Genomic DNA, 25,463 nt, shown 5'->3' with positions numbered 1-25,463 from the left:
ACCTGCCCACTGTCCACGAGCCCAAAGATCGTTTTAAGCTCACTTTCCCTCTCTAACCTACAAAAGTTCATTGTAAATTGCTACACATCCCCACCCCCAGGTATCTGAAGGCCCCAGCCCCATCCTTAAACCGCTTGGTCGTTCCGCCACAAGCAAACCCCGAAGCAATCGCGTCTCTCTCAGCCCCGCCCCGCCCGACCTCGGGAGCCCAGAGTCCACGGGAGGTTGCAGCCGAGTGTGGGGGCGGGGCGGGGGCGGCTCTGTGACGTCGCGCCCGGGCCCCGCCCCCGGGGTTGCCAGGCAGCGCAGCGGGCGTCGGGGTTGCCGGGCGAAGGCGACGGCTAACAAAGCGGGTCCCGCCCCACCTCTCCTCTCCGTCGAGGCCGAGGCCAGTGCCGCCCTTCCCCGCACAGGTTCTGCTGCTTTCCCGCTGCCAAGGGTGCGAGGCCCTGGATCTCTCCCCACACCTTCCGCCTGAGGCAGGGCGCGAGGTGTCGCCTGGTGCCCGACAGCCCGTTTGGGAACGAGCCTCAGGTAGCAACCCCGGAGGGGAGGTGGAGGGAGGAGAGCGCCCTGAGCGCCCCGACGGCTGCGCGGGTCTGAGGGAGGAGTCCTGCCCCATGGGCCCCCCTGGACTCTCTGAATCCCTCCTTGTTCACAGAGAAGAGGAGGAGGCTGTGGAAGAGAATGTGACCTTGGGCCATTATCGCTCTCCGTGCCCAAACCATAGGCATATTTTGTACCTGGAACTACTGTTTTATGATTTCTTACACAGTGATTTGGAACCACAGCAGAATCTAGGATCAAAGCCCTACTGACTAGCCAAATCTTTGTCTGTAACATGGATGTAAGACTACCTATGGGAGGATTGTCCTGAGGACCAGTGGGCATGGCTAGCTCTTTATAAACTGCTATCATTCGTTCATTTTCCTTCTATCTATTGAGCACTGACTGTATTCCAGGCACCGGGCTAGGCACTGGGGATTCTCTAATGAGCAGAAACTGACGGTCCCTGTCCCCAAGTTTGTAGTCTATTGGAGGAGCCAGGTGTTTAGTAAAAAATCACACAAATAATATAAAATTAGAGCTGAGATAGCTGCCGAGGAGAGGTGGGTAAGTGGTGCTCCAAGACGGTATAATGGAACCAGCAGAGAGGCGGGGGGAAGCTGAGCTGAGAGCTGAAGAACCTGTGAAAAGGTGCGGAGTGCGTTCCAAGCAGGGGTAACCACGTGTCCAAAACCCACCGCTTCCTGCTCCAAATCCAAACAAGTACTACAGTTGCCTGGTCCTTGCTTCCAAGAGTGGTTTGTAGAAACTGCCTGTGAGATTCTGGTTTCTGGGGCCTTTCATTCATGTTAGTGGAGCCTTTCATTTACATAACTGAAGCCCCGTTTAGCTCAAACCAAAAAAAAAAAAAATAAAGAGAAATTCCAGAAAAAAAATCTATATTCCATATTTGATAAGACCTATATTTTTATACTCATACTCAGCACGTATGTGTTGGCCTGCCATTCCACTTTGAGAGGCGTGTAGGTTTCACAAAAGAGGAAATCTGTTCAATTTTAAGAGTTAGGGGAGCCTGGAATGGATAACTGAAGAAGGCCTGCCATACTGAGAGCTTTAAGAATGGAAAAGAACTTTACAAAATGTTGAAACCATGGAATGTTAAGATAGGCTGGCCCTCTCTCCACTTCTTTTATCTGCTGGGAACAAATGGTCCATGTTGCTCAAAGGCAGAAACGTGGGCTTTGGTGCCTCTCCAGTCTAAGGAGTCTATGGTTGTGAGTCTCTGTGGCTCAAAAGCGCATGGAACTCCTGAGAGTAAATGGGAACATGGGAGGAGAATTTAACCTGCTCCTCCTTCAGTATTCTCCATTTCTACTATGGTACCACCATCTACCCAGTCATCCAAGCTTGAAAAGTGGGAAGTCACCCTGAACTCTTCTCTTTCCTCATCCTCCTCCCTCAGTGGTAACCAAGTCCTGTAGCTGCTGTCTCTCCTATCCTTCCTCGTTGCAACTGCTTTTCAAGGCAGTTGTTGCTCTCCAGAGTTGGTGCCCAAAGTACCGCCATCTTCTCCTAACCAGGCTTCTTGCCTGAAGCATCACCCCACTCCCTTCAGCCCATCCACCCAGCTGTCAGTCAGTACGTCTTTCAGATGCCAACAAAAAGAAAGAAATGATATAACATATAACAAAGAATAAAGATGGGATTGGAATAATTGGAAGAGAGATCTAAAGGATACAGGAATCACAGATACGAGGAATAACCACTACCCTTGAGATAGATACCCAAAGAGGACACGACCTTCCAAGAGCTTGTCACAGAGGGTGTGACCACAGCTCATTGTATGGCAGAGAAACTGCTGGGGTGCCAGGCAGGCAGAAGTCCACTGTCTGGGATGCCAGAGAAGCCATTCATGAAAAGATGACTCATTGCCTGTACTCTGCTGCAATGCTTCCTGAGAGAAGCTGCCAGCCACTGGGCACTGCTGGCTGTCACGCACTGCAGCAGTTGCGCACTTACGAGATCACATACTGCAGGTGCTGGAGAAGCTGTGCACGGCAGGATCCCAGCATTGGAGAAATTGCATGCTCCTGGGTCTAGCCAAAAGAGCTATGGAACCCACAAGAGAAACCCCTTCCTCCTCCAGTATCCCTCCAGCGCCCTCTGCTGACAAAGCTTAACATTATGCCAGCTGAAAACAGACGTATTTAAACGAACTAGTTTAGTTTTTGCTGCAGAGGCAATGCAGGGTGAATTTGGAGCAGAGAGGCAATAAATTGATAACTGGAGCATCAGGCTAACACCAAAATCTGATTGTGTAACTCTAGTGCCTAAAGCCTCTACCGGCTCCCTATTGCATTTAATAGAAAGTTCAAACACCTTATCATGGCATACGGCCTTTTACATTCGTATATAAATTGGTCTTGGGCTATATTTCCAACCTTAGGCCCAACCACTCCTCCTCTGTCCGCTATAGCCCTCCGTAATTCCTCACAGTTCCCTGAATTCACCCTGTTCTCTAATACCTTCACACCTTGGTCTAAGTAGTCCTAGCCACAAAAAATTCTGTCCTTGTTCTCATTGGTAAAGAGGTGCTTATTGAGTACCTCCTTTGTACATGGCTCTTTTCTGGGGGCTGGATATACAGCAATGAACACGTGAGACTTCCACAAGTGTCTCTTCAAATATTGTCACTCTTTGGAAAGTATTTTCTGACCTCCTTCTACCTCCAGATGAATTAGATGCCTCATCTTGGAGTTTCTGTTCTCCTCTATCTAGTGCAGACTTCTTGACACTGATCATACCCTATTTTAATCACTGATTTCCTGTTGGTCTCTTCTACTAGCCTATGAGCTCTCTGAGGGCAGGGTGTGTGGCTCAGTTACTTCCATATCCCAGTATTCAGCGCTATTTCTGACATTTAAAGTTTTATGGAATTAATTATTCACCCAGGATCACATAAGTAGTCAAAGAGAGGCCCAGGACCAGAGCCCTGGTCTCCTACCTCATAGTCAAGAGTGCTTCTTCACTCGTGCTTGATCTGCCCTATGGAAAAGACAAGTACAGTGCTGAACATCATCAGGAACGGCAATGGAAACAGGAGAGAAACATAGCCCTGATCTTATATTGAAAACTACAGCATGTTCACCCCTCAGAGCCCTTGTATACTTTGAGTCCCTGGATTATAGGAATGCTATAATGAAATCAGAAGTAGGGAAGACAAGTAAAAGGAGGAAAGTGATGTGGGGGCATTCTGACACTTCACTCAGAAAAAATGAAGACTTTCATACACTTATGAAAGACAAGGTTAAGGTGACCCCAAGTTTGTACATCAAATCCAAAAATCAGGGGACATGTTGTACAATGTTAGGGAGCACAGTTAACATGGCAGTCTGGTGTTCCTGGGTTTGTGGACTGTGATGTGAACATGGAGGAAATCTTTGAAAAATGAGCATGGCTAAGATAAATCAAAAGAGGTAACTGTTCACTTGTTAAATAATAAACATGTGGAATTCATAACTTCCAAGAGGTGGTACTAGCATTATATATAAGCAATTGGGGAAACATTTGCTAATAATTGAGCCAAAAATCACTACTCAAAAAAAGGACAAGGTCATGTCAGACTGCTCTTAGCAATATTGCTATTGGCATCCAAATGCTGTGTTGGCTTGACCATGGATTTGGCCCAGGACAGAAAAAGATCCAGACTTCTGTGAAGTAAAGTTGGAGAGGCAAGCTAATATGAATGAGGCAAATTGTGGAGAGCTTGAAAGTCAGACAGGGCATCATTTTGAGGAGAAAAGAAATGAAGATCCAATAAGGTTTTTGAGAGTGCTGTGATGATATGAGTGGCTAAGACATTTTATCTGGGAAAACTAAGCCTCAATTTCCTGGCATTGGAAAAATAATTATAATATTAGAACCTACCTACCTATAGATTTTTGTAAGGATTAAATGAGATAATGAATGTGCAGTAACTATTTTAAACCTGTCTCATGCTGGGCACCGTTCCATTCTTTCCAACTATATGGAATATGGTTAAAGAGACAGTGACTGGATTTTCGGGACAAAAAAGTAGGACTCTGACAAATATTTTTTGTTCCACTTCAAGGTGCTTAAAATGTATTTTTCATGATACAAATGGGAATGTCCAGGATAATTCAGTGATTTATGGGGACAGTTGGAAATCATATTTGAAACTGAGGTTTTCTTAGACAAAATTCATGATGTGTAAGTTATTGAGAGAGAGGTGGTATAGTATAGTGTGGAGAGAGCAATGAAGTAGACCTGAGTTCTTGATTCAGCTCCAACATAAACTGTTACCTTGTGCCAATGACTTCACCTCTTTGTACATCAATTCCCTCATTTGTAAATTGAAGATATTGAACTATATTGTAAGTCAAATTGAGCCCCTTCCTTTTTTAAAAAAATGTGTTCCTTTTTATTTTCCTGATGGATTTTTAAAAAGTCTGTCAAGACTGAAGTAGGGAATGAAAAAGAAGGATGAATAAAAAAGTGGCCGTGATATATCAATCTAAGGCAATTGAGAGAGTAAAAGATGTTGTTTTGGATGCTTTGATGGGAAAAGGGAACTATACAATAGGTAGTGGGTGGATATGACTGTCGCATGGTTGAGAGTTTACAATTGGAGACTTGGGAGTCATCAGCATAGAGCCCTGGTTAAAGCCACAACAAAAAAAGGGCCTTGGGGCTGGCCCAGCGGCGCAGCGGTTAAGGGCGCAGTTTCCGCTTCGGTGGCCTGGGGTTTGCTGGTTTGGATCCCGGGTGTGGACATGGCACCACTTGGCAAGCCATGCTGTGGCAGGCATCCTACATATAAAGTAGAGGAAGATTAGCATGGATGTTAGCTCAGGGCCAGTCTTCCTCAGCGAAAAGAGGAGGATTGGCAGCAGATGTTAGCTCAGGGCTAATCTTCCTTTAAAAAAAGGGGCCTCTACCTCCAGCTAGAATATAGCAGGTTGCAGCAGCTCAAGGCTCCCACTGCAACTAGTAAAAAAAAATCTAGAAAAATTATTTTTTAAAACTTGTTAAATACATCTGAGAGCTTTAGAAGCAATGAACACTAGATTAATTAAAATTCCAGGAGGGTGCAGAGTCCTTCCAAAGTGAGCTGATAGTCACAAACCATTTCCTTCCCTGGAGACATTTGCCAACATTGGATGTGGACTCAGGATTGTGCTTGGCTCTTGCAGAGAGACTTTACTGGGGGATGGTCAAACAGCACTGGCATAGCAGTTAGAAATTTGAGGCACACAAACATGCTTTAGTTTCTATACAACGTCCAACATACAATTTAAAAAATTCTGGGCATGCAGAGAAGCAAGAAAGTGTGTCTAATAATCAAGAGGAAAAAATACATATCAGAGACCCACAGGTAGATTCAACCAGTGGAGTTATCAGACATTGACTCTAAAATAACTATAAATAATACATTCAGGAAAATCAAGGGAAAAGATACATAAATGGATGAAAATGGAGAATTTCAACACAGATATTACTTCTGTAAAAACACCTGATATTCTGGAACACAAAAAAACAGTATCTGAACTTAAGAATTCATTGAACAGGTTTAACAGCAACTTGGACAGCAGAAAACATGGTTTGCGAACTCAAAGGTCTGTAGAAAATATTCAAACTGAATCACAGATGGAAAAAATGGAAAAAACAAAACAGATTGTATGGCCTAAAATAGATATAATTAATAAAATGGTAGTGGTAGGCCCCCACATCTCAATAATCACTCTAAATGTAAATGGATTGAACTCCCCAATCAAAAGACACAGAGTGGCAGGATGGATCAAAGAACAAGATCCAACAATATGCTGCCTCCAGGAAACACACCTCAGCCCCAAAGACAAACACAGACTCAGAGTGAAGGGATGGAGAACAATACTCCAAGCTAATAATGAACAAAAGAAAGCAGATGTCGCTATACTAATATCAGACAAGGTAGATTTCAAAGCAAAACAGATAAAGAAAGACAAAGAGGGACAGTATATAATGATAAAAGGGACTCTCCACCAAGAAGACATAACACTTATAAATATATACGCACCCAACACAGGAGCACCAAAATTTGTAAAGCAACTCTTAATAGAACTAAAAGAAGACATCAACAACAGTACAATAATAGTAGGGGACCTCAACACACCATTAACACCAATGGACAGAACATCCAGACAGAAAATCAACAAGGAAATAATAGAATTAAATGAAAAATTAGACCAGATGGACTTAATAGATATATGTAGAACACTTCATCCAAAAACAGCAGGTTACACATTCTTCTCAAGTGCACATGGAACATTCTCAAGGATTGACCACATTTTGGGAAACAAAGCAAACATCAATAAATACAAGAGAGTTGAAATAATATCAAGCATCTTTTCTGATCATAATGCTATGAAACTAGAAATCAACTACAAGAAAAAAGCAGAGAAAGGTGCAAAAATGTGGAGACTAAACAACATGCTTCTGAACAAACAATGGATCATTGAAGAAATTAAAGAAGAAATCAAATATTATCTGGAGACAAGTGAAAATGAGAACACGACATACCAAATCATTTGGGATGCAGCAAAAGCAGTTCTAAGAGGGAAATTCATCGCAATACAGGCTCACCTCACTAAACAAGAAAAAGCTCACATAAGCAACCTCAAACGACACCTAACAGAACTAGAAAAAGAAGAACAAACAAAGCCCAGAGTCAGTAGAAGGAGGGAAATAATAAAAATAAGAGCAGAAATAAACAATATTGAAACAAAAAAGACAATAGAAAGGATCAATGAAACAAAGAGTTGGTTCTTCGAAAAAATTAACAAAATCGACAAACCTTTAGCCAGACTCACCAAGAAAAGAGAGAGAAATCGCAAATAAATAAAATTAGGAAAGAGAGAGGAGAAATCACAACAGATACCAATGAAATACAAGAGATCATAAGAGAATACTATGAAAAACTATATGCCAACAAATTGAACAACCTGGAAGAAATGGACAAATTCCTAGACTCCTACAATCTCTCCAAACTGAATCAGGAAGAAATGGAGAATCTGAATAGGCCAATCACAAGTAAGGAAATAGAAATGGTAATCAAAAACCTCCCCAAAAATAAGAGTCCAGGACCAGACGGCTTCTCTGGAGAATTCTACCAAACATTCAAAGAAGACTTAATACCTATTCTTCTCAAACTGTTCCAGAAAATTGAGAAAGATGGAGTACTCCCTAACACATTCTATGAAGCCAACATCACTCTGATCCCCAAACCTGACAAGGACAACACAAAGAAGGAGAACTACAGGCCGATATCACTGATGAACATAGATACAAAAATCCTCAACAAAATTCTGGCAAACCGAATACAGCAATACATCAAAAAGATTATACACCATGATCAAGTGGGATTTATACCAGGGACACAGGGATGGTTCAACATCCGCAAGTCAATCAACGTGATACACTACATCAACAAAATGAAAAACAAAAACCACATGATCATCTCAATAGACGCAGAGAAAGCATTCGACAAGATCCAACACCCATTTATGATAAAAACCCTCAGTAAAATGGGTATAGAAGGAAAGTACCTCAACATAATAAAGGTCATATATGATAGACCCACAGCCAACATCATACTCAATGGACAAAAGCTGAAAGCCATCCCTCTGAGGACAGGAACAAGACAAGGGTGCCCACTTTCACCACTCCTATTCAACATAGTACTGGAGGTGTTGGCCAGAGCAATTCGGCAGGAAAAAAAAAATAAAAGGAATCCAAATAGGTAATGAAGAAGTAAAACTCTGGCTGTTTGCAGACGACATGATCTTATATATAGAAAACCCCAAAGAATCCATAGAAAAACTATTAGAAATAATCAACAACTACAGCAAAGTAGCAGGGTATAAAATTAACGTACATAAATCAGTAGCATTTCTATACACTAACAATGAACTAACAGAAAAAGAACTCAAGAACTCAATCCCATTCACAATCACAACGAAAAGAATAAAATACCTTGGGATAAACTTAACCAAGGAAGTGAAGGATCTATACAATGAAAACTACAAGACTTTCTTGAAAGAAATTGACGACGACATAAAGAGATGGAAAGACATTCCATGCACATGGATTGGAAGAATAAACATAGTTAAAATGTCCATACTACCTAAAGCAATCTACAGATTCAATGCTATCCCAATCAGAATCCCAAGAACATTCTTCACAGAAATTGAACAAACAATCCTAAAATTCATATGGGGCAACAAAAGACCGCGAATTGCTAAAGCAATCCTGAGCAAGAAAAACAAAGCTGGCGGAATCACAATCCCCGATTTCAAAACATACTACAAAGCTACAGTGATCAAAACAGCATGGTACTGGTACAAAAACAGGTGCACAGATCAATGGAACAGAATTGAAAGCCCAGAGATAAAACCACACATCTATGGACAGCTAATCTTCGACAAAGGAGCAGAGGGCCTACAATGGAGAAAAGAAAGTCTCTTCAACAAATGGTGCTGGGAAAACTGGACAGCCACATGCAAAAGATTGAAAATTGACCATTCTTTTTCACCACACACCAAAATAAATTCAAAATGGATCAAAGACCTAAAGATTAGGCCTGAAACAATAAGTCTTCTAGAAGAGAATATAGGCAGTACACTCTTTGACATCAGTTTCAAAAGAATCTTTTCGGACACTATAACTCCTCAGTTGAGGGAAACAATAGAAAGAATAAACAAATGGGACTTCATCAGACTAAAGAGCTTCTTCAAGGCAAGGGAAAACAGGATTGAAACAAAAAAACAGCTCACTAATTGGGAAAAAATATTTACGAGCCACTTATCCGACAAAGGGTTAATCTCCATAATATACAAAGAACTCACACTGCTTAACAACAAAAAAACAAACAACCCGATCAAAAAATGGGCAGAGGACATGAACAGACATTTCTCAAAAGAAGATATGAATATGGCCAACAGACACATGAAAAGATGTTCATCATCGCTAATCATCAGGGAAATGCAAATCAAAACTACACTAAGATATCACCTTACCCCCGTTAGATTGGCAAAAACATCCAAAACCAAGAGTGACAAATGTTGGAGAGGTTGTGGAGAAAAAGGAACCCTCATACACTGTTGGTGGGAATGCAAACTGGTACAGCCACTATGGAAAACAGTATGGAGATTTCTCAAACAGTTAAAAATAGAAATACCCTATGACCCAGCCATCCCATTACTGGGTATCTATCCTAAGAACCTGAAATCAGAAATCTCAAGAGTCTGTTGCACCCCTATGTTCATCGCAGCATTATTTATAATAGCCAAGACGTGGAACCAACCTACATGCCCAGAAACTGATGATTGGATAAAGAAGATGTGGTATATATACACAATGGAATACTACTCAGCCATAAAAAAGACAAAATTGGCCCATTCACAGCAACGTGGATGGACCTCGAGGGTATTATGTTAAGCGAAATAAGCCAGTCAGAGAAAGATGAACTCTATATGACTCCACTCCTAGGTGGAAGTTAGTATATTGATAAGGAGATCTGATCGGTGGTTACCAGGGAAAAGGGGGGGTGGGGGGAGGGCACAAAGGGGGAAGTGGTGTACCCACAACATGACTAACAAAAATGTACAACTGAAATCTCACAAGGTTGTAATCTATCATAACATTAATAAAAAAACTGATTTAATCAATAAAAAATAAAAAAAAAAGATATAATTAGAGTCCCAGAAGGTAAGGAGAGAGAGAGAATTAGAGTTTCAGAAGGTAAGGGCAGAGTCAACATTTGGTGAAGTAAAGCTCAACACCGGTTCAAAACTGATGAAAGACATCAACCCACAGGTCCAAGAAGCTCAGGAAACCCCCAAAAAGGATACATAAAAGAATATTACACCTGGGTATATCATAGTTAATCAAACTACTGAAAATCAAAGATCAAGAGAAAAATCATAAAAACAGCCAGAGGGGAAAAGGTACATTATCTTCAAAGGAGCAATATAAAGAAATTTGGCTTATTTTTTTAACAAACTATGGAGATCAAAAGATAATGGGATTGCACACTTCAAGCGCTGAAAGGAAAAACTTGCTAACCTAGAAATTCCATACTCAGTGAATATGTCCTTGAAAAAGAAAGGCAAAATACATACATTTCACACAAAAAATGGCAGACTTCTTCCTAACAAAGCTGCACTATAGAAAACATTAGAGTTCTTCAGGCTGAAAGAAAATGATCCCAGAGACAAGTAGGGGATTGACTCTATTAAAATAATTTAATATTGACTATTTTAAAATAATAATTTCATATGTTAACAATGATAAAATGTATATAGAAATAGTATGAGTGAAAACAATAGTACAAAGAGTGGAGAAAGAAATTGAATTAAATTGTTATAAGGTAGTTTCATTATTCACAAAGTAAAAGTATTAGTTTAGCATAAATAAATTAAGGATGCAAATTGTAATCTTTAGGGTAATCAGTAAAGAAATAATAAAAGAATATGTAGCTCAAAAGCTAACAGAGGAGAAAAATTAGAATATTAAAAAATATTTGATTGCTTTAAAAAGGCAAGAAAATAATAAAGATGACAGAAAACAAAATGGTAAAAAAATTATATCAGTAATTATATTAATTGCAAATGGACTAAGTGATCCAACTGATAGACAAAATTTTCAGAGTATATTTTTTAAAGCTGTTTACAAAAGACACACTTTAAACAAAAGGACACGAAGAGATGGAAAGACAAACTTGGAAAAAATGTGTACCTTGCAAAAATTAAACAGAAGAAAGCTGGCAGACCAAGTTGACTTTAAGACAAAACTAGACATGAAGAGGGATGTTTCATAATGATAAAAGAGTCAATTCAATAAGAAGATTTTAAAATCCTAAATATGTATACACCTAATAACAGAGCTTGAAAATCTATCAAGAAAAATTTGACAGAACTAAAAGAAGAAATGGACAAAACTACCTCACAGATGGAGATTTTGACACACCTCTCTTGGTAAGTGATAGAATAAGCAGGAAAAAAAGTGAATAAGGATATAGAAGATTTGAACTACATGATTAAACCTCTTGACAAATTATAGAGCATCATACCTGACAATTGTAGAATGAACATTCTTTTCAGGTGCACATGGAACATTTACCAAAATTCATAAAAACAAATAAGCTATTTGAGAGAAAAAAGTATAGATTATAAAACACAAAACAGCCAGGGACCAAGCCTTAGGAAGCACTTCTAAAAAGTGATGGTGGAGACAAAAGTGAGCAATAGAAATGAAAAAGGAATGGTACAGAGTTAGGAAAGCAAGACTTGATTACCATTATCCAATGGATAAAGGTAATCCAGGAGAGAGTGATCCATTTTTCAAATGCAATACAGAAGCCAAGAAAAATAAGTGTTATGGGAAAAATCACTAGATTAGCAGTCAGGGAGACTTTGGTGGTATTCATATTTGTGAAAGCAGTTTCAGGACAATAATCAGGATGGAAGCTTTATCAAAGGTTAAAGGAGGAGGGATCGTCTGGAGAGAAAAGGGAGTCAGTCCTCAGGGCACATAGGAAGTATGACAATGAAAAAGAGAATTAGTCCATTGGAAAATGAGTAAGGTAAAAAAACCACATTTTTAAAAGAGAAGTCCAGACTGTGCCTAACTGATGAAAGAGACGGTACCAGGGAAATGGAAAAGATTAAATTTTCTGGAGAATGCTGAGAAGTAACGGTCAAAGTCTGGTTCCTCAGGTCTTGGACAAGGCAAGAACTAAGAGCTCAAGGGTAGAGGAAAGAACATGAGATCAAAGAGATTGATTGTGAAGGGCCAAAGGAAGGCAGCGTGAATTAATTCTGACATCCTTGATCTCGCTCAGGTAGGAAGTAACTTTCTACTGAGAGCGAGGAAAAGAGTTGAGTGAGATGCAGGCCTGAGGGGAAAGTCATTCATTGGAGATTAAATAAGAAACAGAACTGTGTTGTTGGGGAACGGCAAAGACGAATGCAGAAGCAGGAGGGAAGGAGCTAGAGAGTAGAGGTGATGTGAGGTTGGAGTGTGCTGCACGGGATGGTATTGAAAAGATTATGACTATGTGGTTATTGTTTTATAAAATAATAAATAGAGTGAAGCCTAAAGAATAACTGGGTCCAAATGTGGTTGCCAATTAGATGAAGCCTAACTTGATATAAGCCTACTTTTCTGGTTCTTTCAAACTCACTCAGCTTATCTCAATCTTAGAATTGTATGACTATCTTAAAATTTATTCATACTTTGGTGTGCTATAGGTGTCAGAAATCTTTTTTTTTTCTTTTTTTTAATCTGGGATAGCTTCCAATCAGGCAATTAGATTGGTTTCCCAGAATTAGTTTTTTGGGGGTTTTTTGCTGGGAAAGATTTGTCGTGAGCTAACAACATCTGTTGCCAATCTTCCTTTTTTTTTTTTTACTCCTCAAAGTCCCAGGACATAGTTATATATTCCAGTTGTAAGTCCTTCTAATTGTCCTTCTAGATGAGCCGCTGACATAGCATGGCTACTGACAGATGAGCGGTGTGGTTCCATGCCTGGTAACCAGCCCTGGCCACCAAAGCAGAGCTGCTGAACTTTAACCGCTAGGCCATCAGGACTGGCTCCATGTCAGAAATCTTCAAGACTCCCTCCCTCTACCAACTAGAGCAAGCCACTTCAATTTTCGTGAGGGAATCCCAGCTCCCTTCTTATATCACGCAAAATTACACTGCCTTATCGTGCTGCCTCTGTAAGGGAGTTTCTGCCAAGGATTGTTAGACGTTCCTATTTCTTTCTCTTGGCTCCAATTTTCTTTAGAAAGTACCAGGTATCTTTGGCAAACTGGGAACTCTATTTCTCTGCATTTGAAAGAAGTTTATCAGCTTTGCTAATTCATCTCAAGCTTTCTTGCTGGCTTCTAATCAATACTTTAGTTGAGTAAATTGGAAGCTAATTGTTCCCTTAACAACCAGTATTTTTACCGTTTGCTTTCTAATGAATGTTGTTTTTAGATTATGTAAATTTCAGCTTTCACCAGAAATTGATTTCAGTCTCCATCAGAATCTCTTATATAACACGTAAGCTTAAAACAAAACGAAAGTTTTTCAACAGAAGTAATTGACAGTTGACTTTACAGCAGAGCTTGCGCGGCTTTTTCAGGTCATGGCACACAGAAAAAATATTTGTGAGCACGGGAGGGTAAACTGTAGGGGATAGGGAGGTCTAAAGGGAGCTTATGAAAAAAGTCAATATATTTTATTACATAATTATAATAAAATCTAAAATATACAGTGTCTGATGATATTAAATGCTTAATTTGAATAAAACTTCCAAACAAATACTTTTAAACTTTTTAAAGAAATTTCAAGCTTGCTTTCTTATCATGAGTTTGCTTTATATCAAGTTTTACGTTGAAATGGCTACATGCAGTTCCTGACCAAAAATTTTTAAGGATGTTTTCTTCAAATTCTTATGGACACCATTAGTGAGAAATTGCCTCACAGATGAGTCTTAGCAAATGTTAAAAGGGTATTTATTGATTTTTCTCCAATTGACAGAAACTCTTTTCTCATTATTAACCAGAATTTGGATCATTTGATTTCTTCTTTCTTTCATTGAAATTCTTGCAATATTATGAATGGATTTCTAATGCACTTGAACTTTTTCATATCATGTGTTTCCAAATAATGGGACACCCAACAGATGTTTCGCTACTAGTCTTCTTTAGGATTGAAGTTAGAATATCAATTAAACTCCCCACTGAGCCACTTCTCTCCTCACATTTCCTTTGAATCCATGAGCATGGTTGGTATACTTTATTATATTTTCACACCTTCCTTGCAATTTTGATTAAATTCATTCTGGTGCTCAAAAATATCAAGTAAGCCAATTTTCTGAAGACAATAAACTGTCTTCAATTCTGCAATAAAGATCATTGACATGGTTTTTTTCAGTTCCTCTTTCAGCTCATAGCCTCCAGAAAAAAAAGCTTTTCCTTTGATAGATACCTTGGTAGGAAACAGCAGACTGTTTCTTCACATAAAGCTGAAAACAGAAGGAACCCCAGTGGCCTGGATTTTATTAGTAACATCCTTCAATGTGAATTCACATCTATAGGTGAACTTATGGTCTAGAGCTCTATGATAACAAAACAGTCTCATCCTTGCATCTCAGGTGTTCAGAACATGGGGAACCTTCCTGTCGTCACAGCTTTCCCACCAGTACAGAAACCGTTGTGCCTGCGTAATCCTGAAAATCTTATTTGTTTTAAAGTATTTAATTACAGCTCCACATACTTGATCATGAGTAATTTGTTTTGGTACTTTTTGGCAAAACAATTAATATTCTTGTCCAGGGATTCTGACTAGTGCTATTAACTGAACCCTGTCACTAACATCTGCAGATTTATCACTCTGCAGGGAAATGCTTTGATTAATTAGTCTTGTGGAGAGTGTCATCGATGCATCTTCTAATAGTGTTATTCCAGAGTAGCACATTTTATATTTCCTTTACTTCATTTGGTCCCAAACATGGTCATTTCCCAGGCAGGTTGGCAAAACGAGTGAGTCTGTAATGGTGGGAGACATTTTGGCTTGGTTCTTAATTAAATTAAATTAAAGTGACCTTTTAATTAGCTTCTCGAACTCCATCTGATGTAAACTACTGTCGTAAACACTTTTGTAAACAGTTTCATAAACCAGTGGTTTTCAAAGTGTGGTTTCGGGAACTTGTGAGGATCCTTGATGCTTTGGAGGGTAGGAGGCCATGAAGTTAAAACAATTTTTGCAATAATACTTAATAAAATAATTTTTGCAATAAAAAGACATTATATGTCTTTCTCATTCTCTGTTTCTTAAGAGTGTACTGTGGAGTCTTCCAGAAGCGACATGATGTGTGATATTACAAAAAATTGAATGCAAAGCATGTATAAGAATCTAGCCATCTTCTATTAAGCCAGACATTAAAAGATTTACAAAAATGTAAAACCACGTTTCTTTTTTTGGAAGATTGGCACCTGAGCTAACAACTGTTGCCAAAGTTTTTTTCTGCTTTTTCTCCCCAAATCTCCCCAGTACATAGTTGCATATTTTAGTTGTGGCTCCTTCTAGTTGTGGCATGTGGGATGTCAGCTCAGCATGGCCTGATGAGTGGTGCTATATCCGCGCCCAGGATCTGAACCCACGAAACCCTGGGTCACTGAAGCAGAGCGCACAAACTTAACCACTCCACCATGGGGCCGGCCCCTAAAACCACATTTCTCGTTAAAGATGTTTTTGTTTCTGGAAACTATGGTTATTTTTCATTAAAAATATATTACTTATGTTAACGTGTAAAGGATTTATTTTTATTTTAAAATAAATATTTTAAATTGTCTAAAATGATAAATATTGATAGATACTACCCACATTAACAAAAGCTCTTTAGTGTCCTCAACAAGTTTTAAGAATGTAAAGGAGTCCTGAGACCAGAAACTTTAAGAATTACTTTCTTAAGAGATTATCTGTATAATATATATTTTCTACTAGGGCCCTGCCATAATTTACCTGCCACCATTTTTTTATTTGATAACTTTTCCATGAAAATAAGATATGTAGGCAGACAAAGAATAAAATTATCAGAGTAAACCTAAATTTGAAATAATCCTCACTATATTGTCCAATAAGTGGCTTAAATTTATATTTTCAACTATTGTATATGTTTGTGAATCTCTAAAAAGTATTCAACTATAGATTTAATAAAAATTCTTAATATTTAATTTTAAATTATACTTTATCGTTGGAAAATAAATAACATATGTAAAGTACTCAAGGCAACTATAGGCCTTTTTGACAAATCAATTTCAAACAAAATAAGGTTGTCTATTTTCTTAAGCTATTTTAAATAAATCATAAAGTTTTGGAAAAGCAAGTATTTGATAAGGGGGAATTTTGGAAATATCATTCAATTTAATAATTAAAATGCTAGATTTTCCACAAGATATAAATATTACCTATACTCAAGTATAGTTAAAATATTTTTTAAAACATATTTTAGGGGCCACGTGCTGGCGTAGCAGTTGAGTTGCACACTCTGCTTTGGCAGCCTGGGGTTCACTGGTTCAGATCCTGGGTGCAGACATGGCACTGCTTATCAAGCCATGCTATGGCAGGCATCCCATATATAACATAGAGAAAGCTGGGCATGGATGTTAGCTCAGGGCCAGTCTTCCTCAGCAAAAAGAGGAAGATTGGTGGCGGATGTTAGCTCAGGGCTAAGGCTAATCTTCCTCAAAAAAAAATCTTTTCTTTGTAAGACATTAAGGCCTACAGTCTCTCCTATTGAACCAATTAAATTATTTTCCATTATTACTTGTTTTTAGATGCAAACATTGTTTATTTCTATAAATATTTCAATCATAAAATCATTTTATCAGGAATCAGATTTGGGATATTTTACATCAAAAGCTAAGAATAGATGTGTAAATCAAGTCACAATTTAAAGTGAACAGAATCAATTATGTTTTATTAGGGACAAGCAATGATGATGATAATGATGAAAACATATCATAAACCTTCTTTCTTGGGAGAAAATAATGTGAAAAATAAGAGCAAATTAAATCAAGAACTAAGTATTTGAAGCACATATTCACAAAAGATTATCACCGGTAATAAATGCATTGCATACATTGCAATTAAAGCAATAAACAATTATGGAGATGGTTTTAACATGATTCTTAAAAGGGAAAATCCTATACAAGCATCTGTGCTGACGGTGCTCTGCGTAAAACCTTAAGCACAAAAACAATAATTACTGAAATCTGGAAGTTTACTGACTGAGCCAAACAGTATCCAAATATAATCTCAACTCTTATGAATTTGTGAATGATTGTAAATGTTGTATCATTATAAAAAGTTTACAACCATCAGTCTCTTGAGGCGTACCTGTAACCCATTCTGCATGACCACTTGTGGGAAGCTCAGCCTTAGAGATCTATCAAAGGCAGAATGGGATGAAATGGAAAATGTGTACTACAAATCGTATTTGATGATACCCAAGTTTTCTAGGTCTTTTTAGGGAGGTTTCTAGCATAGTATGGACTCTAGATGACCCTTGGGGCTGTGCAGGGTTTGAATAGATGGAAAGACAGAGGGAAGCTACTCAAGCAAGCCACCCAGAATTAGTAACATACTGAGGGAAAGAGAAAAGCAGGATAGAGTACTGGTAACAATGGATGAGGAAATGTTAAGCTTTGGACATATAATTTCTTGGAAAAAGGCCAAAGTAGACTATATGTTGGAAATTCGTGTTGGTAAATACTAGTAAAAATTTATAGTTTAAAATTATGTGTATAAGGGCCAGCCCTGGTGGCCTAGTGGTTAAGTTTGGCACGCTCCACTTTGGTGGCTTAAGTTCAGTTCCCGGGCACGGACCTACACTGCTTGTGTGTCACTGGCCATGCTGTCATGGCAGCTCACATACAGAAAGAGAAAGATTGGCAACAGATCAACAGATGTTAGCTCAGGGCAAATCTTCCTCAGCGAAAAATAATGTGTGTAAATCATGAAGGACCTTGCAAGTCAGAACATGATTGCTCTTTTGTAAGCAGGGCTCTCTGACCTATTATTTCTGTCATGTCTGGACGCACTGGACAGAATAGACCAGAGAGTGAGCTGAGACAGGCGTACCAGTTAGGAGGCTGCATGACGGGTGGTGAGAGGGGCTGAACAAGAGTAAAAAGAGTGGAAATAAAGAGGAAGGGACGAATTGGAGACACATTTCAAAGGAAATATCAACGGGATTTAGTAGAAGATTCAGCAGACTGAAGAGAATGGATGGCCCTAGGGCTCTTGAGGCCAAATGACTGGGGAAATGGTGGCATCATGTTCAGAAATGAATTTGGGAAGGGGACTTGAGAGGTGGAGAATGAATTTTCATGGAGATGTGTCCTGGAGGTAGTAGGAATTGTGTAATGGAAGCACAGGTGAGAGGTCAGACAAACAAGTATAATCAACACGGTAGGTGTTGTGGTAGATGGGATTGTGGTAGATGAAGCCATGAGAGGATGTGAGCTCCCAAGAAGAGTGGCAGAAAGACATAAGCTCTGAATGCTGAAGACTGAGCTTTGGGAAGTTTGCTAACGGTTGCTCAGCAGGAGGAAGGAGGAAGAAGAGTTATGGGGACAGAGTAGGACAGATGAAGAAAACAGAAAAACAAGAATAATGTATGCCATCAAACAAAGAGAAAGCCTCAAGAGGGAAAGGACAGTCACGTGTAACAGGCCACCTCCCACATCACTGTGTATGTTCATATCCTGCCTCTGTCGCTTACTGGTTACATGTCATTTCAAAAATTTTGTTCTCTTTCTTAGTTTCCTTGTCTGTAAAGTGGTGATAATGTAATCTACCTCACAGGGATATTTGGAGGATTAAATGAGAAAATATATACAGAACACTTAGCACGGTATCTGGCACACATAAGAAGTTAATAGATATAATTGACCAATTTGAAGGGAACAATAGAATGATAGGAGAAAAGTTTGCAAGGGGTTAAAGAAGGACTGAGGATTAAAAAAGGTAATAGGCATGGAGAACTTGCTAGAGATTCTTTGCCCTAAAATAGAGGTCACAGAACAGTTAGAAGAGGCAATGGGTGAAGTAAAGGCTTTGCTTAAGTTTGCTCTGTACTGACCAAGGGTTATCATCGTTATCGGTGTCATGGAAGCCTACTTAATTAGAGTTGGGGCATCTCTCCATTTATATGAGGCCATCTGAGTGTTCTGAATAGAAATCAAACAATTGCAGAACAACTAAAAGATCCTGTCAAAATATATGCAGACAGTAGAATGGTACAGCCTCTGTTAAAAACAGGATGGTCGTTCCTCAAACAGTTAAACAAAGAATTACTAGCAATCCCACTTCTGGGTATAGACCCAAAAGAATTGAAAGCAGGAACTTGAACAGATATTTGTACACCCATGTTCGTAGCAGCATTATTCGCAGTAGCCAAAAGGTGGAAACAACCCAAATGTTCATCAACAGATGAACGAATAAACAAAATGTAGTATATCCACACAATGGAATATTATTCAGCCTTTAAAAGGAAGGGAATTCTGACATATTTTACGGCATGGATGAACGCTGAGGACGTTATGCTAAGTGAAATAAGCAATACACAAAAGGACAAATACTGTATGATTCCATTCATATGAGGTACCCAGAGTAGTCAAATTCATAAAGAAAGCAAAATAGTGGTTGCCAGGAGGTGGGGGGAGGGAGGAAGGGGGAATTATTGTTTAACGGGTAGAGTTGCAGTTTGGGGAGATGAAAAAGTTCTGGAGGTAGATGGTGGTGATGGTTGCACAACAAGGTGAATGCATTTAATGCCACTGAATCGAACACTTAAAAATGAATAGGATGGTAGGCTTTATGTTACGTATATTTTACTACCCCCCCCAATATATATGCAGACAATATGAGCAAAATAAGGCACTGCCCTTTGCTAGATAAAAATGGTTTGAAAAGTGATCAGAAACAATCAACTTGTAACAGTAACTCTTTTTAAATTATGAAATATTTCGTTCATAAAAACTAAAATGCATAATGTAAACACAGGCATAAAAATAAAGAAATCTCAGTAGCCACCATCCGGCTTAAGACATAGAACATCATCAATAGTGTTGAGACCCCTGCTGCATCTCCCTGAGGACATCCCTCTCCCTCCCCCACCGCAGATAGCTGCCATTCTGAATTTGTGTTCATCATCCCTTGCTCTTTATTAGAACATTATGACGTATATATGAAACCCTAAACAATGTATTGCCTTTCCACCCAGCATTGTGAGATTCACCCATAGTGACGTCTGCAGCATACGCATCGACAACTGTGCTATCTTCTCAATGAACTGAAGCTTTTATCATTAGGTAGTGACCCTCTTTATTCCCAATAACGCATTTTACCTTAAAGTTTCTTTTTTCTTGTATTAACATGTCCACATCAACTTTCTTTTGGTTATTATTTGCCTGCTGATCCACATAGGCTTTTATCTTTAGTCTTTCCGTTCTTTTGTCTTTTCAGATGTGCCCATAGCTGGATTTTTCAAAAATCCGGTCTGATGATTTTTGTATTTTAACTGGCACATTTGAGACCTTTTTTTCTTATTGTGATTACTGATATACATGGATTCTTTTCTCTCATGTTATTTATCCACTTTTCCTATGCTTCCCCTGCTCCTTTCTTGCTTTCCTTTGGAGTGATCAAGTTGTTCTGTTGTTGTTGTTGTTTTTAATTTTTTCTCCTCTCTACTGGTTTGTTGGTTATATTACTTTTATAGTAATTACCCTTGAAATTTTACTGTGCATACTTGACTTTTTACAAAGTCTCAAACTAATCACTATCTTTATACTCCTCTTCCTCTAAATAAAAGAACATAACGTAAAAGATAATGGAGCACCACCTGCAACGGCTTTGATTTCGTGTCTGGGGATTTCCCGACCAGGCTGGGGGTATAAATGTAAGACTTAGACTAGCTTGTGGCTACAAACCCGTGGGAGACTATCTTGCCCCCAACAAGCAGCAACCATGGAGACAGATCTCTGTGTTGCTTCCCCTGCCAACAGGCAGATATTTTCAGTCCCACCCTTTCACCCTGAGGCTGTATAGACCTTGGAGGGTCTCGGGTTGAAGCGGTAAGAGAGTCCTTCAGTTTAGCTGTTTACTTTTTGTGAGCCCAAGACCTGGTCTGTTCGCAACTTGCCTGGCCATTGGTCTGAAGGTTCAAATTCCTGGCTTCTATACTGGCCCCCTCATTTCTTCATTTGCTCACCACCCTGGTTTCTGCTTTACTCATGTTGTTTGGTACTTGAAGATTTCCCTCACTTCCTTGCAAGCTTCGCAAGGCAATTGGAAAGGTATTTTTCCTGGGATTTGTCCAGCATCTAGGGGTTTTGAAGAGGGAGGGCTTTTCAGAATATCTAATCACTCTTTCTCTACTGAAAGCAGACAAAATCTTTTAGTCTGGTGTTTGTGCATGGGGTTGTATACCATTTATGGATTTTCATGTTTTGTTTCAATTTGTCCTGGGACTTTTTGAATGAAATGTACAAGTTTTCTCTTTTGCAATTAGAGTAGATAAGTACACACAGATGTCAAGAAAGATGTTCATCAACTGGTTGTTTACTGATTATTTTTACTTGGAAATAATCTAATGTCAAATAATAAAGGATTCACAGGGTAAATTTTGCTACAACTCATATTTGGCCAATAAGAGTTGTGTAACATGGAAGATGTTCATGATATGCTGTTGAGAAAACAAGCTGTTTTGTATGACTACTTTTATCTATACAAATATATATTTACATTGAAAAAATTCTGAAAGGAGACATCCAACATTTGGGATGACATCATTAGGGGACTGCTTCTTGTTGATCTCTACTTTTTTAATGAACAAGTATTGCGTGTCTTTTTATGTAAAGGACAGAAATTTACGACAACAAAAAGCAAGGATTAGTAAACTCCTTTGTAACCTTGGAGTTGTGTAACAATAGAGTGCATTCTGTCTTGTGGGGTAGTGAACTCCTCAATATTGAGAGTGTCATCAGAAGCTGGGTGACTTCCTGTCAAGGATTCCTATCATTTTATGATTCAAAGATTCTCATTTTATTTATTTATTTTTCGCTGCCAATAGGTCAACCAACCAATGCCTCAGACAGATAAGCAAATATGCATCCCCCCGGAGCTGCCGGAATTGCTGAAGCAATTTACCAAAGCCGCCATCCGGACCCAGCCGGAGGACCTCATCCAGTGGGCTGCGGAGTACGTACTCCTTTCTTACCTCCAGCCCCTGCCTCCCATTGGAGGTGGAGGAGGGAAGTTCTTGGAATCTGTGAGGAGGTTGTCATGGCTGCAACCTGGGCATCGGGACTGATTAGCATAATCTTTGTGATGTTCAGCTGTCGCATTGCTTTGGTGCTTTAAAAATCCACATCTAAATACATCCATTTGGGCGAGGAAGTGTTGCTCTCCCCTAGTGAACCAGATTGAGCAACAAGACGCCAGGGCAATAGGCAAAGCATCCTGGGGCGATCAGCAAGAGTTAGATTACCGCATGACACCAGCACACGCACACTCCACGCTGTCCCTGCGCCCCCCGCCCCCTGGCCCAGTGGAAAGAAGGGTTCACAATCCAGCTGGAGTTGAGCTTCTCTTTCCCTGGTGTAAACCGGGGCCTCGCTCTCCGGTCTTCCCACGAGATGGCAGCAGTGCACCCGGGGGAGCGATGGGACGAGCCCGCGGGGCGGATTGCGCGGGATCCGTCCAGCAGGTTCACTCTGGGGTTTACCCCTTTAATGAGACACCTGCCTCCGCTGCTGTTAAAACTCATCCATTCTTGCGCCCAACAAGAGACACTTGGTGTCTTGTCTTTGGGGAAGTTGTTATTTTCTTTAGTGTTTCTTGGAACTGACTTGTTCGCTTAACATAAAGAGTACACACTGCATTCTGGACAAAGGAGGCAATCAGAGCGATGAGGAGGAGGACCGGCCTGGCTGAAAACAGTGCCTCAAACAGGCGCTCTCTTTCCGGACAAACCTCCCCGAGGCTGCTCAATGGAAGGAGCTTACACAACGGCTGCAGGCCCGGATTGAAACAGCTTTACATAGAAAGCTTCTCAGCTATGAAATTGATTCTTAGACAAAAGTGGCTGCCTGAAACTGGGAAACTGGGGCTTGGGGCAGGAGCTGGGAGCTAACTAGCCCTCCTGGGTCATTTTCAGGCTATTTTTACTGTTTGATGATGACTTCTTTAATAGCACTTCAGAGGGAAAGGGGAGTAAGAGAGACTGCAGAACGGAGCCTGTGGGTTGGGGGAAGGGAGAATGTCCTCACCATGAGGTTGAGTAGGTGCATGGAGCAGGTGGTGGGAAGAAGGTGTGGACACCTTTGAGAAGGCACAAAATGTAACCCGAGAGGAGCATGATAGAGTCTCTGAGCCACCGCACTCATGCTCCTGGGTTAGGCCAGTATGAAGCTCTTAAAAATGGAAGGAAAATAAGCCAGTGGTGGTCATAAAAGGAGACATCAATGTGACATAAAGAAATGAAAGATATTCCATGCACGTGGATTGGAAGAATAAATATAGTTAAAATGTCCATACCACCTAAAGCAATCTACAGATTCAGTGCAATCCCAATCAGAATACCAATGACATTCTTCACAGAAATAGAAGAAAGAATCCTAAAATTCATATGGGGTAACAAAAGACCCTGAATAGCTAAAACAATCCTGAGAAAAGAGAACAAAGCTGGAGACATCCCAATCTCTGACTTCAGAATATACCACAAAGCTATAGTAATCAAAACAGCACGGTACTGGTACAAAAACAGACCCACAGATCAATAGAACAGAATTGAAAGCCTAGAAATAAAACCACACATCTGTGGACAGCTAATCTTTGACAAAGGAGCCAAGAAGATACGCTGGAGAAAGGAAAGTCTCTTCAATAAATGGTGTTGGCAACACTGGACAGCCACATGCAAAAGAATGAAAGTAGACCATTATCTTTCACCATACACAAAAATGAACTCAAAATGGATTAAAGACTTGAAGGTAAGACTGTGAAACTATAAAACTCCTAGAAGAAAATACAGGCAGTACACTCTGACATGACTCTTAGAAGGATATTTTGAAATACCATGTCTACTAGGGCAAGGGAAACAAAAGAAAAAATAAACAAGTGGGACTTCATCAGACCAAAGAGCTTCTGCAAGGCAAAGGAAGCCAGGAACAAAACGAAAAGATAACCCACCAACTGGGAGAACATATTTGCAAATCATATATCTGACAAGGGGCTAATCTCCAAAATACATGAAAAACTCACACCAGTCAACAACAGAAAAACAAACAACCTGATCAAAAAATGGGCAGAGGATATGAACAGACATTTTTCCAAAGAAGATATACAGATGCCAATAGGCACATGAAAAGATGTTCAACATCACTGATCGTCAGGGAAAAGCAAATCAAAATGACACTGAGTATCACCTTACACCCATTAGAATGGCTATAATCACCAAGACAAAAAATAATAAATGCTGGAGAGGATGTGGAGAAAAGGGAACCCTCATATCCTGATAGTGGAAATGCAAACTGGCCCAGCCACTAAGGAAAACAGTATGGAGATTTCTCAAAAAATTAAAAATAGAAATACCATATGATCCAGCTATCCCACTATGGGGTATTTACCCAAAGAACTTGAAATCAACAATTCAAAGAGACTTATGCACCCCTATGTTCATTGCAGCATTATTCACAATAGCCAAGAAGTGGAAGCAACCCAAGTACAAGTACTCATCAACTGATGATTGGATAAAGAAGATATATATATACACACACACACACACACACACACACACACACACACACACAATGGAATACTACTCAGCCATAAAAAAGGACAAAATCGTCCCATTCACAACAACACAGATGGACCTTGAGGGTATTATGTTAAGCAAAATAAGCCAGACAGAAAAAGACAAACACCATATGATTTTACCCATATATGGAAGATTAACACATGGACAAAGAGAACAGATTAGTGGTTACCAGAGGGGAAGGGGGTCGGGGAGTGGGCGTAAGGGGTAAAGGGGCACATTTATATGGTGACTGACAAATAATAATGTACAACTGAAATTTCACAGTTATACACTATTATTACCTCAATAAAAAAAATTTTTAAAAAGAGACATCAATGGGATTGCTTTGCTAGTATGAGCCCTGTTTAGATTTCCATTCTAAATTTTATATGTTACCTCTAAGATTGAACTTTAGCGTCTGAAGACTAATTTCTTTTGGCATACCCAGACAGACTTTGTTTTATACTATACAATAGTTTAAAACCCCATTTCATTGTTGTTGTGTGCTGTTTTACAGCACGAAAAATGACATTTCTTGGTA

General features: G+C 39.5%; 1 protein-coding gene across 1 annotated transcript in view; it reads left to right on the top strand.

The window, feature by feature from the left end:
* Window positions 1–341: 341 nt before the first annotated feature.
* The window catches only part of ROPN1 (rhophilin associated tail protein 1), a 34,982-nt gene continuing 9,860 nt past the window's right edge, over window positions 342–25,463 (top strand). Inside the window, exons 1-2 of the mRNA XM_046659895.1 lie at window positions 342–534; window positions 22,199–22,326. Coding sequence (XP_046515851.1) covers window positions 22,211–22,326 — 116 coding nt within the window. The 5' untranslated portion in view covers window positions 342–534; window positions 22,199–22,210. The remainder of the gene's footprint in view (window positions 535–22,198; window positions 22,327–25,463) is intronic.

This window comes from Equus quagga, chromosome 4 (assembly GCF_021613505.1).
Source record: "Equus quagga isolate Etosha38 chromosome 4, UCLA_HA_Equagga_1.0, whole genome shotgun sequence".
NCBI lineage: Eukaryota > Metazoa > Chordata > Mammalia > Perissodactyla > Equidae > Equus > Equus quagga.
This window is presented reverse-complemented; position numbering and strand designations above follow the sequence as displayed.